The sequence below is a fragment of the Microcaecilia unicolor genome, chromosome 1 (assembly GCF_901765095.1).
Source record: "Microcaecilia unicolor chromosome 1, aMicUni1.1, whole genome shotgun sequence".
Classification (NCBI taxonomy): domain Eukaryota; kingdom Metazoa; phylum Chordata; class Amphibia; order Gymnophiona; family Siphonopidae; genus Microcaecilia; species Microcaecilia unicolor.
Genome location: NC_044031.1, coordinates 122,295,588 through 122,313,925, shown reverse-complemented (window position 1 = coordinate 122,313,925; position 18,338 = coordinate 122,295,588). Strand labels below are relative to the sequence as shown.

The 18,338-nt window shown below is 41.7% G+C and overlaps 2 protein-coding genes across 2 annotated transcripts in view; one reads left to right on the top strand and one right to left on the bottom strand.

Annotated features, from left to right (window-relative positions):
• The window catches only part of SLC25A40 (solute carrier family 25 member 40), a 109,375-nt gene extending 99,911 nt beyond the window's left edge, over window positions 1-9,464 (bottom strand). Inside the window, exon 1 of the mRNA XM_030189935.1 lies at window positions 9,252-9,464. The gene's annotated coding sequence lies outside the window, so the exon portion shown is untranslated. The remainder of the gene's footprint in view (window positions 1-9,251) is intronic.
• Window positions 9,465-9,603: 139 nt separating this feature from the next.
• Window positions 9,604-18,338, top strand: part of DBF4 (DBF4 zinc finger) — a gene marked incomplete in the record, with an annotated part of 201,998 nt that continues 193,263 nt past the window's right edge. Inside the window, 2 exon segments of the mRNA XM_030199739.1 lie at window positions 9,604-10,183; window positions 11,087-11,176. Coding sequence (XP_030055599.1) covers window positions 11,131-11,176 — 46 coding nt within the window.

Below are 18,338 nucleotides of genomic sequence, written 5' to 3'. Positions count from 1 at the left end.
CACTCGTAATCAAACAGTTCAAAAATCCCAGTACTGGAGCAATTTATAAACTCAACCATAGTTCAGATTGCACTTCTTCCAATGTTATCAACAATGTGTTATGACCATGCCTTTTAGTTTACATCGGAAAAACCAAGAGACCTATAAAAACATGAATAATTGAACATCATAGCTGTCTGAAATGCAATGTAGAAAATGCACCTTTAGTTTCACACTGGAAAGCAGCAGGGCATTCCATATCATAACTAAAGTTCTTTGTATTTAAGGTTTTGAAAGGAAACTGGTGAAAATATAACTGATAACATGTTGTTACGTGAAGAACAAAAATTGATTTTCCAGTTGCAGACTTTAGAAACACATGGCTTAAACATTGATATTGATTATAAGCATTTTTTGTAATAACTGACCATTTGCATTCATTGTTTGTTTTCTATGATCAACATAGGCCATTCTGATTTAATACTTCCCTCTGTTTTCCCCAGTACACATAATATTTGCTCTATGCAAAACATCTGCATATTTTATGTCCTTTTTTTTACTTTTTATTTTTAACAGTCACGCACACATACCTTTTGTCATATTTTTTATATTCACCTGGTTCCCCAACATATCTGGTTAACAGATCCTCTTTCTTTTTTCCTTCTTTATTTTGAACATTAAGTTTTTATTGAAGGTTTATAACAAAGAAAACAATACAAACTCAAAAGGTATTCTCCAACAGTCAAACATACTAGTAACATACAGTAAACATACTAGTATTGTCCAATAACAGATACTTATTCCAGTAAACTTTTCCTAACCCTACTCCCCCCCCCCCCCCCCCCCCCGCCTGCTGTGCATAACTCGGAGCACTCTGTGGTTCCTTCAGAGTACTCAACTCTGCCTTAGTAAGACTTCAAGCGATCCCCCCAGAACCCTACTAACCCTAAACACACCCCTCCCCCTCACTTTCCCCGACCCTCTTAAGTGTCTCAGTATCGGATCCAAATGTACCCATTCCTCAGTGGTGGAGCTGTAGCACCCCAGCCTACGACCAGCTTAATTTCTCCAAGTCCCCCAAATTTCATCTTCAGCCGCCAGCTGGCTAATGTTGGTCCTCTGCCCTGCTTCCAATGCGCAGCTATGACACACTTCACTGCTGCTAAACATAGTCTTTTGAGGCGGCATTGCCATTTCAGGCCTCTGCAGTTACCCCATCCAAGTAAACACCCTTTAGGATCACAAGGAACCTGTGTATCAATGGAAGAGGACAAGCTTTGCGTAACTCCCTTCCAAAACCCCTGAAGCTCCCCACATGTCCACCAGATATGAAAAAAGGTACCTGTGTCCGCACCACACCTCCAACATAGATCTGAGGACCCAGGAAACATAGCTTTTACCCTATCTGGTGTATTATACCATCTACTCAATACCTTAAATGAATTGTCTTTAATGAAGACACAAATAGAATCTTTCTTCACCTCCAAGCATATCGCCTTCCATTCAGTCACACTCCGTTAATACCCCAAATCTTTTTCCCACAAATAAGAAAGCTTAAAAGAAATCACTCCCTCGGATAAAACGGTATAAGTAATAATCTCCCTAATCGTCCCCAATAAGGCCCATACATTTTCTAATTGTTCAGTTTCATCCGGATCAACCCTCAGCCACCCGACTGGAGATGTGTTTTACTTGTAAATAGGAAAAGAAGTCTGTGATGAGCAATCCATGGGACTCCCGCTGTTCCTCAAAAGAGCGCATTTCCCCAACATCCAAGAAATCTTGAAATGTAATAAGACCGCGTTGGGCCCAGTCAACAAATACCGCCCCCATCTCAGGCCTACTGAAAATCTCGGCTCCTGAGCAACATGTACAAATGAATAAGAAGCACAGGAGCCCCTCAGCTTAGTTTTTAAAAAGCCCCAAAGGGAAAGTAAATGTGAGACAAAAGGGTTAAATGTCATCTGTTTATAGGTCAGACTAGAAAAAGAAGCCCAAAGGGCTGCTCCCAGGGAGTAATCCTTCACATAATATTGTTCTAGGGAGGTCGTGGACAACTGCCCCCCCCCCCCCTGACTCCAACCAGTAATAAGCTTTAATTGTGCAGCCCAGTAATACCACACTAAGTTGGACATCCTCCGTCCCCCCAGTTCCACTGGACCCCACATCACCCTCTTAGCTAGCCTCGAGGGACGGCCTCCCGAGAACAAATCTGGAAATATCTGACTGGAGTCTAAGGAGTTCTGCCCTCGGTACCACCAAGGGGAGAGTTTGGAACAGGAGCAATAATCGTGGTAACAAATTCATTTTAACTGCCGAAATCTGACCCCACCATGAAAGCCACCCATTCTTCCAAGTATTCAGATCTCAGCGAACTGTTGAAATAAGGGGGTATAATTCAATGCACATAATTTAGACAGATCTTTGGATATTTGTATACCCAGGTAGCGGAAACTGATTCACGCCCTACGAAAGGCAAAAAGATTGCAGCATCCTTTCCTCGTCCTCATCTGGGATGGCTATGCCCATAAATTCTGATGTCATAATTTACTTTGAATCCCGACATTTTCCCAATGCTGTTTAATTCCCGTATTATTATAGGCAGGGTCAACTGGTGTGCTCTCACATAGAAAAATATATCATCAGCAAACAAAGCTATCATGCTCTATACCCCCTATCTGGACCCCCTTTATGCCGGGAAGGGATCAAACCCATTGTGCCAAGGGTTCAATAGACAATGTAAATAACAGAGGAGAAAGTGGACATCCCTGCCTGGTCCCCCTAGTAATGGAGAATTGTGGACAGTACCCTCCATTGATCTTAATATGAGCCACAGGAGCTGCATAGAGACGCTGCAACCAACAGAGAAACTTGGGACCAAAACCTATATAGTGCAATATTTCCCATAGATATTGCCACACAACCCTATCAAAGGCCAGCTCAGCATCCATAGTCAGCAGGGCTGAGGTCTCCCCTTGCAACTGTGCCCCCCAAATTATATTTATAGTCCGTCTAATATTATCCGCTGTCTAGGTACAAATCCAGATTGATCAGTGTGGATCAGCTGTGGAAGTACTCTACTTAAACGATCCGCCATAACCTTTGCCAGGATCTTTACATCGATATTGAGTAAAGAAATCGGACGATAAGAGCCACATACTGTAGGATCTTACCCCGGTTTTAGTATGACCGAGATCCCCATCTTGTGCATACTAGGTGGGAGGGACTGGCCTTCAAAGCATGCATTACCTACCTGTCTCAGGTGAGGACCTAACTCAGTAACAAAAAGTTTGTAAAATTTTGCAGTATATCCATCCACTTCTGGTGTCTTCCCCCCTTTAAGGCCCTTAACAACCCGCAGAATCTCTGTAAGGGCTATAGGGGCTTCTAGCCAGTCCCGATTGGCTGCAGTTAATCCCTTTAATCCATCCTGGCCGATACTCTTGAATCTGTGATGGTTGAACCCCTTCACCTCTTTTGTAAAAATTAGTATAAAATTGGACAAAGTGATCCTGAATTTCCCTGTCTCGATACTATAGAATGTCTCTAGGCCCCTTAATTTTAGTGATGGTAAGCTTAACCTGATGCTTTCTAAGATGTTGGGCCAGCATTCTGCCAGCTTTATTACTGAATTCATAAAACCTCTGCTGGACCAATCTTCTATGGAATTCCACCTGATCCACCTGAAGCTGCTGTAATTTCATCCTACAAGCTAGCAGATGTGGCAAAATCTCCCCTCCTGGTGCAATGTCTCTAGACGCACTAGTTGTGTCTGAAGCTCTAACTCTTTAGTGCTACGTTCCCGCTTCCATCTCGCTCCCCACTTAATAAGCTGTCCACATACCGCCACCTTGAGAGCATCCCAGAGAATGCCATCTGATGCCTCACCCGTTATTGAGTTCTATATAGTTGTTTATAACACCACACACTTCTGCTCATACCTCTGCATCCCCCGGTATCGATTCATTTAATCTGCAGACGGTATGACACCGCTCGCCCTTTAAGCCGAGCAACTGGGCCCAAACCAGGGCATGGTCAGAGGCATGTATGCTCTCAATTTCAATGTCTTGCATTTGACCCCACAAAGCACGACTACACCATAACATATCTATTCTCGTATAGGTCTGTTGTGCATGTGAATAAAAGGAGAAGGAGCGTTGACCCGGGTGTTGTAATTTCCATACGTCTAGCAAGTCTAGTCCCTTAACCAGTTGCAATAATTTTTCTCTCTGAGCCAGGCCACTCCCCACACCTCCCTTGGAACGGTGTAATGCTGTTAGAGACAAGTTAAAGTCACACCCCATGATCACATGCTCCGAGACAAAATGAAAAAGGTCTTCCCGCAGGGAGTAAAAAAAAAAAATCCCCTGACCCACATTTGAAGCATACAAGTTAAAAGTTACTTGCTGGTCATATAGGCATCCTTTAACTGCAAGGCATCTCCCCAAGTCATTTGTGAATATATTCTCTTTGGTAAAAGGTACCCCTGCCTTAATGTAGATCACCAGCCCCCCAGTTTTACCCCCTCTTGGGTCAGCATGCGTATAAAATTATATGCTCTATGGCTAAGTAATGAAACATCTTTTTTTTTTTTTTGATATGTGTTTCCTGGAGCATTATAACATTCCAATGGAGACACCTCAGCTCTCGAAAGATATTTCTCTTTCCTGGATCATTCAAACCATTAACATTCCATGAACCCACCCGTAAACCCAACCCAACACCCTCCCCTCCCCTCCCCCCAACCCGTTCCCCTAATCAACTGACCTGCACCCCCTTCGGCCAGTTTGTTCCCTGAGAAAGTGCGCCATTGCTGGAGTCAACCACACACACATGTACAAAATACACCCTCTGCCCTTTAGTTAACACCACTTACAATTGCGCTGTTGTCATCAATCACCTCAAACACTCCCCCGTTCCACACACACCTCATCCATACAGTTAAACATCACATCACCCTCACACAATCTCAAGATATATGTCTCACTGTAACTGCGCATGTAGCCTGCTGGCCAGGCTCCACTACGGAGCAACTACATAGCTACAAAGTGGAAAACAGTCTAAAACAAAGTTCGAATCAAGTTGCAGCTTCCATCTCGGACTGAGTCACTAAAGGGTGGCGTCCTCTGCCCGTGCTGACTTTCTGCCAAGAAGGTTTCAATGTTGCAGGGGACTCCAAAGCGCTGCTCTTAGTTGCAGGGGCCGGAACAACCAAACAGCCCAACTTCAGTATTGCTCTCCAGGCCTCAGCCATAGTCTGGACCCTGCGCGTCTGTCCACCTACTGTGAATAATAATCCCAATGGGTAAAGCCACAGATATATCAATCCAGTCTGCTGTAGATATTTCAATACCTCGCATAAGTCCCTTCGACGTTGAAGTGTTGCCTTGGCCAAGTGTTGAAACACTTTAATTTTGCAGTTGTTCCAGGTGATGTCGACCAAGTTTCTAGCTTTTCTCCACATGGTCTCTTTCACTGAGAAGTCATGGAAGCATGCAATTATATCCCGAGGAAGGGATTCCCGTTGGGGCCCCAGACTTCTGTGGGCCCTATCCAATGTTATAGACGCCATCTCAGAAGCGCCGGGAGTATTCTCTCCTGTAGCCATGAGGAAGGATGCAGATCTCTTTAACCACCTGGATGCTGCCCTTAAACTTGTCATCTTCAGGTACTCCATTAAAACGTAAGCTACAGTGCCTGGATCGGTTTTCAAGATCCTCCAACATCAACTGCAATTCAGTCCTTATCTTTCTTTCCAATTTAATTTCCGTTCTAAAGAGTTTGCAAATCATCTGCATGGCCTTTGGAACTCTAAGACTGCTGACTGAATATCTTTCCGAATCGCAGACATTTCAGCTTTTAACTCCTTAAACCAGCGAGCTATATCGTGCTTTGTAAGATCCCCGTCGACCTCAATCGGTTCCACATGGTCTGGAACAGAGTCCGCGTCAGCTCCACCATCTTGCTTTTCTGCAGCATCCCTGTGTTGCAGGCACACTTCTCAGCCATATATTTGAATTTATCAAGCTTCTTCCGCGCAGCCATCGTATAGAAGGCACCTGGTGTTGGTGGAGAGGAGAATCGACCTGCAACTTCAGGTGTTGATTATTTTCTCTTTCTGCTCCAGCAGAGCTAAGGAATCAGGTTGTCATTTCTCAGCGCTGACATCACTTCCTCCTCCTTTTTCATTTTGATTCTTTTCACCAATGTACTCAGCACCGTTGTTTCTTTGCACTTATCGTTTTTTAATATAAACAACCGACAAGTGTAGGTTAATTTTCACCCCCGGTCTCTTATTTCTATTTTTACATTTATTTTCATTTTTATCTTCAGTTTTATTTTTATACTTCTTACATCACAACCTCATTCCCACAAGGCATCCATCCTGTCCCTATCATTAATCCCGACACTGTTTCCCCCTTTTTTCATACATTAGGTCTCTTAGCCTCCTTTTTATTCATGTTTTATACAAACTACATTCACAGATGGCATCATCATCATTTGCACAGCCTGGAATCACGCTCTTTACTTATCCATTTTCGAAATAAACATGCTCGTGAGGATGTTGAATTTGGTGCACTTTTTAACATTTAAATATCAGACAGTCAAGAGCGTTTCCTTTTTACATTTGTTTTGGATCTCCTTGGCGGATTCCAAAGTATATCGCACTTTTTTGGTAAGCATTCAACATCATGATCCTTCCCCTCCCCTTTTTTTTTTTTTGCTTTTAGTGTACTGCTTCACCTTAGGTTATTTGCTTTTATGTTTACACTACTAGAAATCATTTGTTAATGCATCTTACACATATTACATTTTTGCACAATACTGTGTACTTTACCAGTATGCTTTCTTTCATATGTCCTACAGTATGTTTACATTCCTTTTTTTATATAAATGTCAAGATGAGTACACTCATATTAATTAGCCCGTTGTCACCAATACCAGAGACACACCACTGATATGTTTCTGCACACAGAAGCATCTGTAGAGTTTTTACCCACCTTATGACTCCATCTCTTTATACCGTGGCCCCTTTACCATAAATGTGCCGCTCGGTGGGGGTTTTAAGTTAACATTTTCCATCAATAGGCACATAACATTGCTTCAGGTTTAATTTTCCATTTCTGACCTTTAGAACAGCAGCAGCGTAGAATCCATTTTTTATAAATACTTGAAAGAGACCTTTCATTACTACTCCGAGCTGTTGTTACCTTTTAGTATTTTTTGCATTGCTTTCGCTTTTCATGATTTAGCATTGTCTTGTGGCTCATGCAGCATACTCATGATCATCTATGTCATACTTTTTTAAAATAGTTTATACAGTATGAGCTTTTTTCTCTCCTCTCCTTTTTTTCAGATGCTGCTTCAATAGGGCTGTTTTACCTTCTTTTACAGGCTCGTTCATTTGTTGCCTTTTTGAGAACAACTCCCCATTTAGTATAATGTATGGATATCAATTCAGTACCACCTAGTCCCCTTTTTTATGTGTATCCATTTGTATTCATACATTATTTTAGATATTACACAACGTTTTTACATCATAAATAAGGGAAGTATCTCTTCCTGAGTGATTGTAACCTTCTCCATGTAAGCGATCTTTTTTACACAATATCCCTTTCCATAACATGAACTGTACAACTTTTATTTATTATTTTCTTCTCCCTCCTCATTGGTGCGATTCCCCCCCTTTTTTCCTCCCTCTCCCCCCCCCCCCCTCTTTTCCATTACACAAGTGTTTCTGTACTCACACCTTCATTAGATATTGGTATGTGTACAATTTGGTTTTTTTTTCTATCTCATGTAGGATTCTCAATTGTACCTTGGTTCCTTATATTAATATCCAGCACCAGGGAAACATCATTATATTAGATTACAAGGTCAGTGGTCTAGTGTTTAATTGTTTTATTTGTACTAATCTTACTTAACATATGTACTACTTGTTTATGTAACGTTACTCATGTTTTGCTACTCAAGCAGGTTCACTATGCATTTCCTTATTTTTCCAGTTATTATATATTTTGTTGTACACGTAATCTGTCTATTCTTATCATGATATAATTAATATGAGCGCATCTTGGTTTTTCAACCTTCTAATTTTGATTTTACATCCTTCCAAGCTTATCAACCAATATGTTTTGCTTTTAATAAAGATGATTAAAACATAAAAAATAAGTTTTGGATGTTACTGAATTCTATTATTCTGTCTCACTGTATTTCCAGTTTTGGCACAGTATAAGCCATCACAAGAACAAAATATAAGAAAACCAATGGGCTGCATTAGGGGCTTATTGCCCATTTAGTTATGTTTCCACAAATAAGAGATCTGTTTGAGAGAAAATATTTGTATTATTTTGACATATAAACGACTTGTCTCTGAAACATGTTCAAACAAAAGAATAATCCATTTGTGTATCTAAAAGGTAAAGTTCTACAAAACAGACGAAGATGTGATTACATGTGCCCCAATGAAAGGCGAGTTTAATTCTACTTCCATTTAAATTCAATATATTCCACCATTTTTATAACACCAGGCTTCCCAAGGCAGATTACAACAACATTTAAGATGGACCCATCAGGAAACAGGATATACTCACTGAAATTTGGCCACCTGTATGGGCACAAAAATACAGTTTAAAATTGCTGTTTCTACCAGCTATAATCATTTTAAAGCTATTTTAGTGATATTCAATTGTTATTTCATATCTACATATGGGAAGCTTTCAAATAAATTAAAAAGCTGTCCAATAAGTTATAAAAGCACTGCCTATCCAGCTGAAACAGCTTTAGACTTGTTACAGATGGACCAACAATAAAAACAAGACAATCTGAATTCAGCAGCTCATAGGCTTGCTTGGTTTTGAGTAAAACGGGAATGACGGTTGCTGGGATGGGGAAACAAAAACTGTCCTAATGGGCTTCCTTTCTTACAATGGACTAGATAGGCTCACTATTAAACCTCCTTGGGAAGCACGTACCCGTCCCTGAGTGATCCACCAGCACTTCCTGTGGGGGAGGGACCCGAAGGGGGACGGGGGAGGTGCGGCTCGCGGCACACCAAAAGTAGCAGCAGCGGCAGTCAAAATGACAGCACTCCGGTGTACATATTTTCAATTACTTATACTGCAGAAAACACGTTATCAATTACATCACTAGTGCAAAAGATTATTTCTTCCACACATCAGTATACTGCATTTTAGGCAATATCTCTCCTTCAATTATTTTGTCTGACATAAGAAAACGATTCAATGTTTTAAACTTTTTTCTTCCGTTACCTTTCACCAAATGAACTGCCAGCACAGTTTCCTCCGAGATCACAGTCCTTTCGTCAATCATAAAATATAATTCTACAACTGAGGATAGTATTTCCCAACACCAGCCCTGGGCATCTCTTCTACCCACTATGGAAAATACATAAGGAGAGAGCATACATAGCACAAGGATAGTACAGACTTCCGATGAAGACTAGAGCAGCGAGCTATGCCTGCAAACGCAGCCTAAACGATATGTCACGTGTGCCCGTGTTTGCAAACCTCAGTCACTGCCCCCAAACGCACTTTCGTCATTCTGCAAAGCAGTCCCTCCTCCTCGCGATTAAAAAACGACAATTTTATGGGGAGGGGAAGGGAAAGAGAAGAAAAGTGCACGAATAGCTCAGCTCATGTATGTGATTTACCTCTGCAAATTTGTTGCCGATTGCATAATTTTGCGAACGACGGTCCCCGCGTTTTTCAGTTACTATTCCCTATTTTGTTGTTAAGGGGTGAGTGTGATAGTTCCTTGGTAAATGACCACGACTAGCTCTGCCTTCTTTCATTCTGTAGGCGAGCCCCCGACTCTCGAATCAACTACCGTTTTCGGTTTCCCCCCCCTGCTGCTCTAATTAGTACAGCTTCAAGCGACATTTGCAGTGAAAAAGACCACAAACCTTTCTCAATCGGACATTTCAGCCAAATTGGGATGTCCGATTGAGAAACGTTTGTACTTTATAGTCTTTTTCACTGGGACGCCATTCCCCTGGCATAACAGTGAGTGACGAATCTGCTGTTCGCGGACACCTTTACACACGCTGGGAGCCGGCGGGAAACTGAAACCAAAGAGAGAACGGCAGCGGAAACTCATCCAGACGACTGTCGGCTCTCAAGAACTCCATCCCCCACCTCGCTATTCCTCCCTCAATAAGGCTCCTATGCTGGCTAGTCTGCGGGTGAGTGAGGCTTGGGACACACCGGCAAACATTGTACCACTGGGCAACCGCGCTAGCTACTATTATTTCAGAAGTAGGGTAAACTTTTTTTAATCCCTTCATTTTTCTGATTACCACAGACCGGCTCGTGGGTATTGGTGGTAATAACGCGCTCTTTCACCGCATTATACAGTTTAGACTGTTAATGCTAACAGACGTAGTGGATAGCCTCGTGCAGGGTATTATAGTGTTCCGCTCATACACCGACGTTACTGGCTGGGCGTCCTCTTGTTTTTGCTGTCATCATATGCAGCAGTTATGAAAATAGGGCGAGCCAAACTAGGTGTTAACCCTGTAGCTCCTATTAATTTTTATTTGTAGCCACCGGCACAGCACACCCTAATAAATGCACATTGACGTGCCCTGAATGCTAGCTCGCCTCTACCAGAGAAAATGATCAAGGAGGGCGGTGCGGTGGAGGAGGCGAAGAGGAGGTTTAATAAGAGACTCCTCCTGTCCTGTCCTTATCCTTGGAGTACTTTACATAACACAGCCCAGCAGTAAATGTTGACAAGGGGCGTGTCAATCAATAGGTCACTCTGATTCGTTCGCTGAAGCACGCTGGCGCTTTTTAAATGTATAGAGGTGGGGTAAAGGGTAGAGTACAGTCAGGAGGGCTGGTTGGTTTTTCAGTTATTTGCAGGCGTGATAGGTAAGTTGATGATAAAATGTGTGTGCTGCGCTTGCATTAAAATAATTGTACAGTGCCTGTGGATTTTTAGAAGCTAAACATAAAATATGTATCTTGTCCTATGTTCCTAAATAGCTAGTTTTTGTAATGGCGGAATAAGATTAAGAAAGACAACAACAGTTATCCTAATCTATAATGTTTTCATTTTTTTTTTTTTTTTTACTGTTGCATAGGTAACTCGCCCCGCAAAAGAGAAGCATGTAATTGTTCTCTGACAATGAGACCTTCTTGTTCAAACCTGGGCATCAAAACACAATTAAACTGTAAGTTGTAGTAGTTAGTAGTATTGAGACTTTTACAGAAAAGACTTCATTACAAAATGTTGGATCGTTTCACTTGACATGGTTTATGCAGCATGTGTTGGTAGAAGAACCGTCTCTGGAGAAAGTATATATATATTTTTAATGGAGATCTTTCAGTTGAAGAAGCAAGAAATGATGTTCAGACGTTTGTCGCATTGGCTAGCTTTGATAACTGGTATTTGAATCTCAGAACCAAAGTAGAATATATTGTTGCTTCTTTTCTGATTTTGTTTTCAAATAACTATAGGGGTTATTAGATTCAATGTTTACTAAATAAAATGTTTTTTTTCCATAATTTTTGGTACTCATTTGATCTGTTCTGAACATCCTGTAACATACAAGAATGGTACAGGGCTCTGATGATCCTGTTATGTAATGGAATTGGGGATCTTGGGAAGGAAATGGTGTGTAAACTAAATATGCACATGAAGCTGTAATAGGTCCTGTACCTGATGCATTAGTATTTTAGGTTCATCTTTGTATAAACTATATATTTGAGGGGTTGGGGAGATTTGTTGCAATGTCACCCTGACAACAAATTTTGGGGGTCTTGTACTAAGCTGCATTCGCTAAAACCTAGATGCCCATATATTCCTATGGGAATCTCTCACATTTAGCATGCGCTAAAAACACCATTGCAGCTTAGTAAAAGATCCCCTTTGTGAGCTTGTCTTCTTTTTTTGTTATTGTATTTAGTATTTCTTTGGTGCAGAGAAAACTGAAGAAACACAAATTTGGTTAGGCAATTTTAATTGGAATCTATAGCTATATAAATGAACAAATTCTAAAAAGGGCAACTTTATCAAAATCTGCTAGAAATAAGCAATGCTGCCTTTGGGCATAATTAAATAGCATATAATCCATCTGCAGAGTTTCTAATTTATTTAAGAGGGCAGATGTGTGAGTTATTCTGTCTAAATTTATACCATACATTGTAAGCCATCATCTCTGTGATACTTTGTACTGTACATTGTAAGCCGCACTGAACCTGCTACTGAGCGGGAAACCGGGGTATAAATGTTACAAATAAATAAAACTTGCAATGGGAGCAGCTAACATGATGACCTCTTTGAATAGAGTTCTGGTTTTTTTTTAACTGTTTTATGTTAACATACAATCAAAATATATTGCTATGAACTACATACCCAGCTCCCTTTCCCTCTCCTCCCTGCCTCCCTTGTGTCCCGTCTGTTGTCATCCTAGGATAGTCCCGATACTGGTGTCCCAATAGCTAATTAAATGGTGGGTTTCAGTCCATCTGCCTTTAACATTGTTCATAGTTGTGGTGTCATCAGTTGGGGCGCATCAAGATCAATCCCAGCCTGGTGTCTCCATCCTTTATAGTTATTCCAAATTTTTGAGAACTGGGTTAGTTGTCCATTTTTTAACGCCGTCATCTTGGACATTTGGTATAGGTAGTCCATTTTATGTATCAGTTTCACTGCCGGAGGAGCCAATTGTTGCTTCCATGCTGATGCCACTGCAATTTTGCTCGCCACCAAAAACATGGAGGCCAAGCAATGTAATGGTTTCGACAGTCCTGTGGGTCGAAATTGCAGTATGCAGTGGTCCACTGTCATTGGTTATTCTCTGCCCAGTATTTGTTTAAGCAAATTGAGCAGTTCTCTCCAATAGCTTTGTATTTTTGGGCACGTCCACCAAATGTGTAGCATGTCTCCCTTCACTGGACAGCCCCTCCAACAGTGATTAGACGCCTCTGGAAACATTTTGGCTAGTCTGTCCGGGGTGTAGTACCAACAATATAGGAGTTGTGTTTCAGTTTCTGGATCAGATATCTGGGTAGGCTAGGGCTGGGGATATTGGAAAGGTATCAGTAAGGGTAACCCACATAAGGTTCAAGATCCCTAGGACCTGGCTCCTGACCTTGGACTGCTGCTGCAGTAGTGACCAGACTAGGGGGCCAATGGAGAAAGTCCCACATTAAAGCCGTTTACCTATGCAAGATTCCCACAACAAGTTTACTGTGGGATGCAGTAATCAATGAGCATGCAAACTACTCTCATGTTAAAATCATGGAAGTAATCTGCAGGTCATCAATGACAGGAAGGGTGACATTAAATAAAAAAAGTTGCCAATCTGCATTGGCTCTGTTCTTAGAGTCCTCTTCCAGATCTTTTAAAGGAAGCAGGAGTAATTACTCTTTTCTGTCTCTAATCACCGCCATCTTGAAGAATGGCAGTGCCTAGCCTGGTGTGGTGCATCCTGAGATGCACTGGATGGGGTCAGTCTCTCGTATATGTTTTCCTTATTGATGGTCTCTGCCCAAGTACCAAATAAGAGGAAAATTCCATTATAGCAGACTGACCTGGCCTGTGCGTGCCAGGTTGTATTGCAAGAGACTGGTCGCTGCCATTTTTCAAGATGGTGGTGTTGAGGCAAGAGTGAGTGGGCATTGCTCCTACCTCCTTTAAGGTATGAACTTGGGGGGAGGTCTTTTGGGGAGGGGGGAGGAGGTTGAGGACAGAAGGAGGGGATCCACTCTAGGGAAAGGTATTTTGGGGGGAGTTAAGGAAGAAGGAGGGGTCCAGTAGACAACAGGGAAAGGTGTGTTTTTTTGGTTTTTTTTAGAGTGGGAGTCTGAGGCAAGGAGGGGTGCACTAGACACCAGGGATTCCTTTTATTTTGGGGGCATTTTGATGGGGCATGGTTGGAGGTGGTGGGGGGGCATCTGCAATTAAAAAAAAAAGTCACATTTCCTGTCAGTGCCTGGGTCAATCATTGCTTAGGCACTGACAGGAAAGCTATTGGGGCAGGAGGGTCGAAAAGGGGCCAGAACCTGGCAGAAAAATTCTCACAGTAATTATGTGTGAAGAGTCCCTGTTTCCTTCTCTGCATCTCTGCGGAATGGCCTCATATGTATTCATTTTAATGTAATATGCAGCCATGTATTGCTCATGAGTTAACAATCCCTTTCTGCATTGTTCTGCGTGTACAACCAATGATAACCATGCAGTTAGACTCGCGGTAGCCTTTTGTATCCATCCCTAGGGTTGGTGGGAAGGAGGATCTATTAAAATAGGAAGGAAATCCCCAGGTTGCAGATCAAGCTTGATTGTGCCAGAATCTCAGCACTGGATGAAATAGTTTATTTCTTCTCAAACTGGGCCAAAATTAAAAAAAAAAAAGATGGACTTGGGGAAAATACACTGCTTACTTCTGGGATAAGCTGCATAAAATGTATTGAACGTTTTTGGGATCTTGTCAGGTATTTGTGACCTGGATTGGCTACTGTTGGAAACAGAATGCTAGGCTTGATGGACCTTTGGTCTGTCCCAGTGTGGCAATACTTATGTACTTATGACCCAAAATACCTTAGCTTTAAAAGTAATATGTCTGTCTTTTGTATGAATGTGCATTTTAATTTCAAGCAACATGTACTTATTTAGTTCTGTCACTTGAGATCATGCTCAGAGTCTTCATTTTTAAGGGCAGAATCAGGTCTTCAGATTTTTAATGCAGGTTCCTTGAGCTATTTTGTATTTTTTCTTTTTTAAATAGAAATACAATAGTAATGTACAAAGCATGTTAGTATAATTTGGCACTGTCCTTATAACGAAGCATCATTTCAGCATAACTGATTACTAGACTAACAGGGTTGAAATGCACATCCCCTAATGTGCTCACAGATTACAAAAAATGGCTTCTTAAGTGCTCATTTCTACAATATTAGATCTCTTAGGCTGTACACACTTATCCAGCAGCTCTCTTGATTTATGTAGGGCTCTTCTACAAGTGGTAGAGCCAGTAGGATGTTAAACTGCCTAAAGGTATAGGACTTGTGACAAACTTGGGAGGTGGCATGTGATACACATACAAGTGCCAAGTCAAGTGGCATGTTTTTATGCAATTCAGCTCGATTCAACTGCTATTATAAATGTATATTCAGACTAGAGGAAGTGTTAGAGGCTAGTATAAAAATGTTAAAGCAGCATCGCCATTCATTTCTACTGTAGCTTTTATATGTCTTATTCCTATATTCATCTTGTTCCTTTTTGTCTTCAATATCTGGAGCACTGTAGACCTTTCATTTCATTTTCACTTACTGTATTTCTAATTCACCGCAGTTCTGGGCAGCTTACAACATACACACAAAATTATTATTATATTTGTATCCCACATTTTCCCAACTTTTTTTTGCAGGCTCAATGTGGCTTACATAGTACCGTAAACGGCGTTAGCCAATTCCGGTATGAACAAATACAAGGTGATATTCCGATAGGATGAGGTACATGTATGGTAAATACAGTTGGGGGAACTTAGAGAGGGAGAGGAAGAGTTAAGATATGTTCGTTACAGTCTTTGGTTATGTTAAGTTGCAGGTATCCAGGTTTGTTATGTTGGGTAGGTGGGGTATGCTTTTCTCAACAGGTCTGTTTTTAGTGCTTTCCGGAAATTTAGGTGGTCGACAGTTTTTACTACTTTTGTTAGTGCGTTCCATAGTTGTGCGCTTAAGTAGGAAAAGCTGGATGCATAAGTGGATTTGAGTCCTTTGCTGCTTGGGTAGTGGAGGTTTAGGTATGATCGTACTGATTTTATGCTGTTTCTGGTTGGCAGGTCGATGAGGTCTGTCATGTATCCCGGTGCCTCACTGTAAATAATTTTATGCATTGTCGTGCAGATTTTGAAAGCGATACGTTCTTTGATTGGAAGCCAGTGCAGTTTTTCTCGGAGAGGTTTGGTGTTGTCAAAACGCGTTTTTCCAAATATAAGCCTAGCTGCTGTGTTTTGGGTGGTCTGAAGTTTCTTTATGATTTGTTCTTTGCATCCCGCATAGATTCCATTGCAGTAGTCTGCATGGCTTAGTACCGTTGACTGTATCAGGTTGCAAAATATTTCCCTCGGGAAGAATGGTTTCACGCGTTTGAGTTTCCACATTGAGTAAAACATTTTCTTTATGGTGGATTTCGCTTGGGTCTCTAGCAAGAGGTTTCGGTCGATTTGTTATCCGAGAATTTTGAGGCTGTCTGAGATAGGGAGGGTGTATCTTGGGGTGTTAATGTTTGTGGGTTTGTATGTACTGTGTTGGGATGAGATGATGAGACAGTGTGCTTTTTCTGTATTGAGTTTAAGTTGGAATGCATTTGCCCATGGATTCATAATGTTTAAGCTGAGTTTGATTTTTTTTTGTTGGTGATTTTCTGCCAGATCATGTTTGTAGGGGATGTATAATTAGATACATATATACATATATAATTAGATACTTATACAAACAAAAGACCTCATAAGTACAATATAGAATAAATCTTTTAGCAACCTCTCCTCGATCTACTGTGGTAAATACCATTTTGAACAAGTTCATTTTAACTCTATAAGGAAAGACAAGATAATCCCTCTTGCAATATTGATTGAGAAAGTATTATTGAAACAACCGATTGAAAAAAAACATTTTTCGGGAGAGCATGGTTGTTTGAATTTGCAGTAATTGTGTTTTGGTGCTGGCTACAGAACTGAAACCATTTTCCTCTTTGTCGATACCAGACCAGTCTGGCACCAATGGGTTTTATCCATTCACCAGCGGAAGGAGACAGAGAAACAAAGTGATTCAGAGTAAATTTCCCCTTAAGGTATCATGCAGCATAGAATGATAACATTTTCTCTGTCTCCTAGCGGATGATGGACAAATTTGTGTGTGTCCTGTTGTTGCTAGTTAGCTCCTGTATAGGTTGTCCAGGTAACAGTTGAGAAGGGGGTTACTGCTGGTCTACTTGGGCTGATTTCTGGATGTCTGTGTGCCAGTTTGGTGACCTAGTGGTACTGGAACCCCCCCCCCCCCCCCCTCCCAGTACCTCTCCAAACCTATGTGGTAGATATGGTGGTGCAATGAGGCTTTTCTAAAGTTTATGGCCTAATTTGACCTTTGACATGCCTTTTTACTGGCAAGTATTTTATTTTATTTTTTTAATTCCGTGTTGAGGTAAGTGGTATATTAATTTTTCTCCAAGCTCTCTTTTCTGTCACTGAGCAGCGGGCACCTTTTTACTTTGAGCCATCAAGTTCTGGTGCATTTATGTTTGTTCCATTTTGTATCGGATTGCATTTGGTGCCTTTTCAGTGCTGGTCAGTTTTATTTTCTCTGGGACCACTTGTTCTTCCTGCCCGAGTATTTTTGGCAGGCACTATAACCAATGGTTTGGGTTTTGTTCCCCCCCCCCCCCCATTCGGTTCTCAGGGAGAGCCAGGAGGTATTTTGGGAGACTCATAAATTTCTCTTACAACTCAGCTACTAGTGTGCTACTGTCAGGCTCCAGTATGTTAAAAAAAAAAAAAAAAACTTTTATCCTGTCTGGCTTATACTGATTTCACTGGCCTTGTGAGTGCCTCTGTAGTTTTTACTTCTCTGACATTGCTATTACAGCCCTTTCCCTGTATTTTGGGGTTAGACATGTTATACAGTTTGTCCCCCTTATTGGGGATATTCAGGGGGGGCTGATTTGAGTTTTGCTGCAGCTGTTATTAGTTGGCTTTTTGGCTGTTTCGTGATATCTGCTCTTCTTTTCAGCAGTGCCACTTAATGTTATACGGTCAGTAATCTCCTGTTCTATAGACAGGCAGCTCTTCTGTTAAGACTGCAGTGGGCTTTAGGACAGCGTCTTTCAGAGCTGCGGAACTAGCAATTTTTTTTTAGTAGGTCTTGCACGACATCTGTTGTGCGGGGGCGTCCTGTGATGGGATATTTTCTAATGCGGTTTGTAACAGTCTCCTATGTTTGACGGCAGTCTGTTGGGCTGTGAAGTGGCAGCAACTTGGTGGGCTGTTGTGGGTGGTGACCCCTGGGTTTCAATTTCCTGGGGTTGCCTGATGGATTCGGCCTCCAGGGCTACCTACTGACAGCAAACAGAAGTGCCTAGTAGTAGCAGCCTCATGGCCTGGCTGATGCTGATACCCTACAGTACTGGCCTCCTGGGGCTCCTGCGTTGGTCAAAGGTACCAGCCTTTTGAGGACCTAATAGAAGTTTTTTCTCAATTGCTTGGTGGCAACATCTGTTTCTGTTACCTAGATGCAGCAGGAGTGCCTGCAGTCTCCTTGATCGCCTAATATCTGCAGCCTCTTTGGCTGCCTGGTACCAGCACCCTCCATGGCTGCTTAGTGTCACCGGCCTCC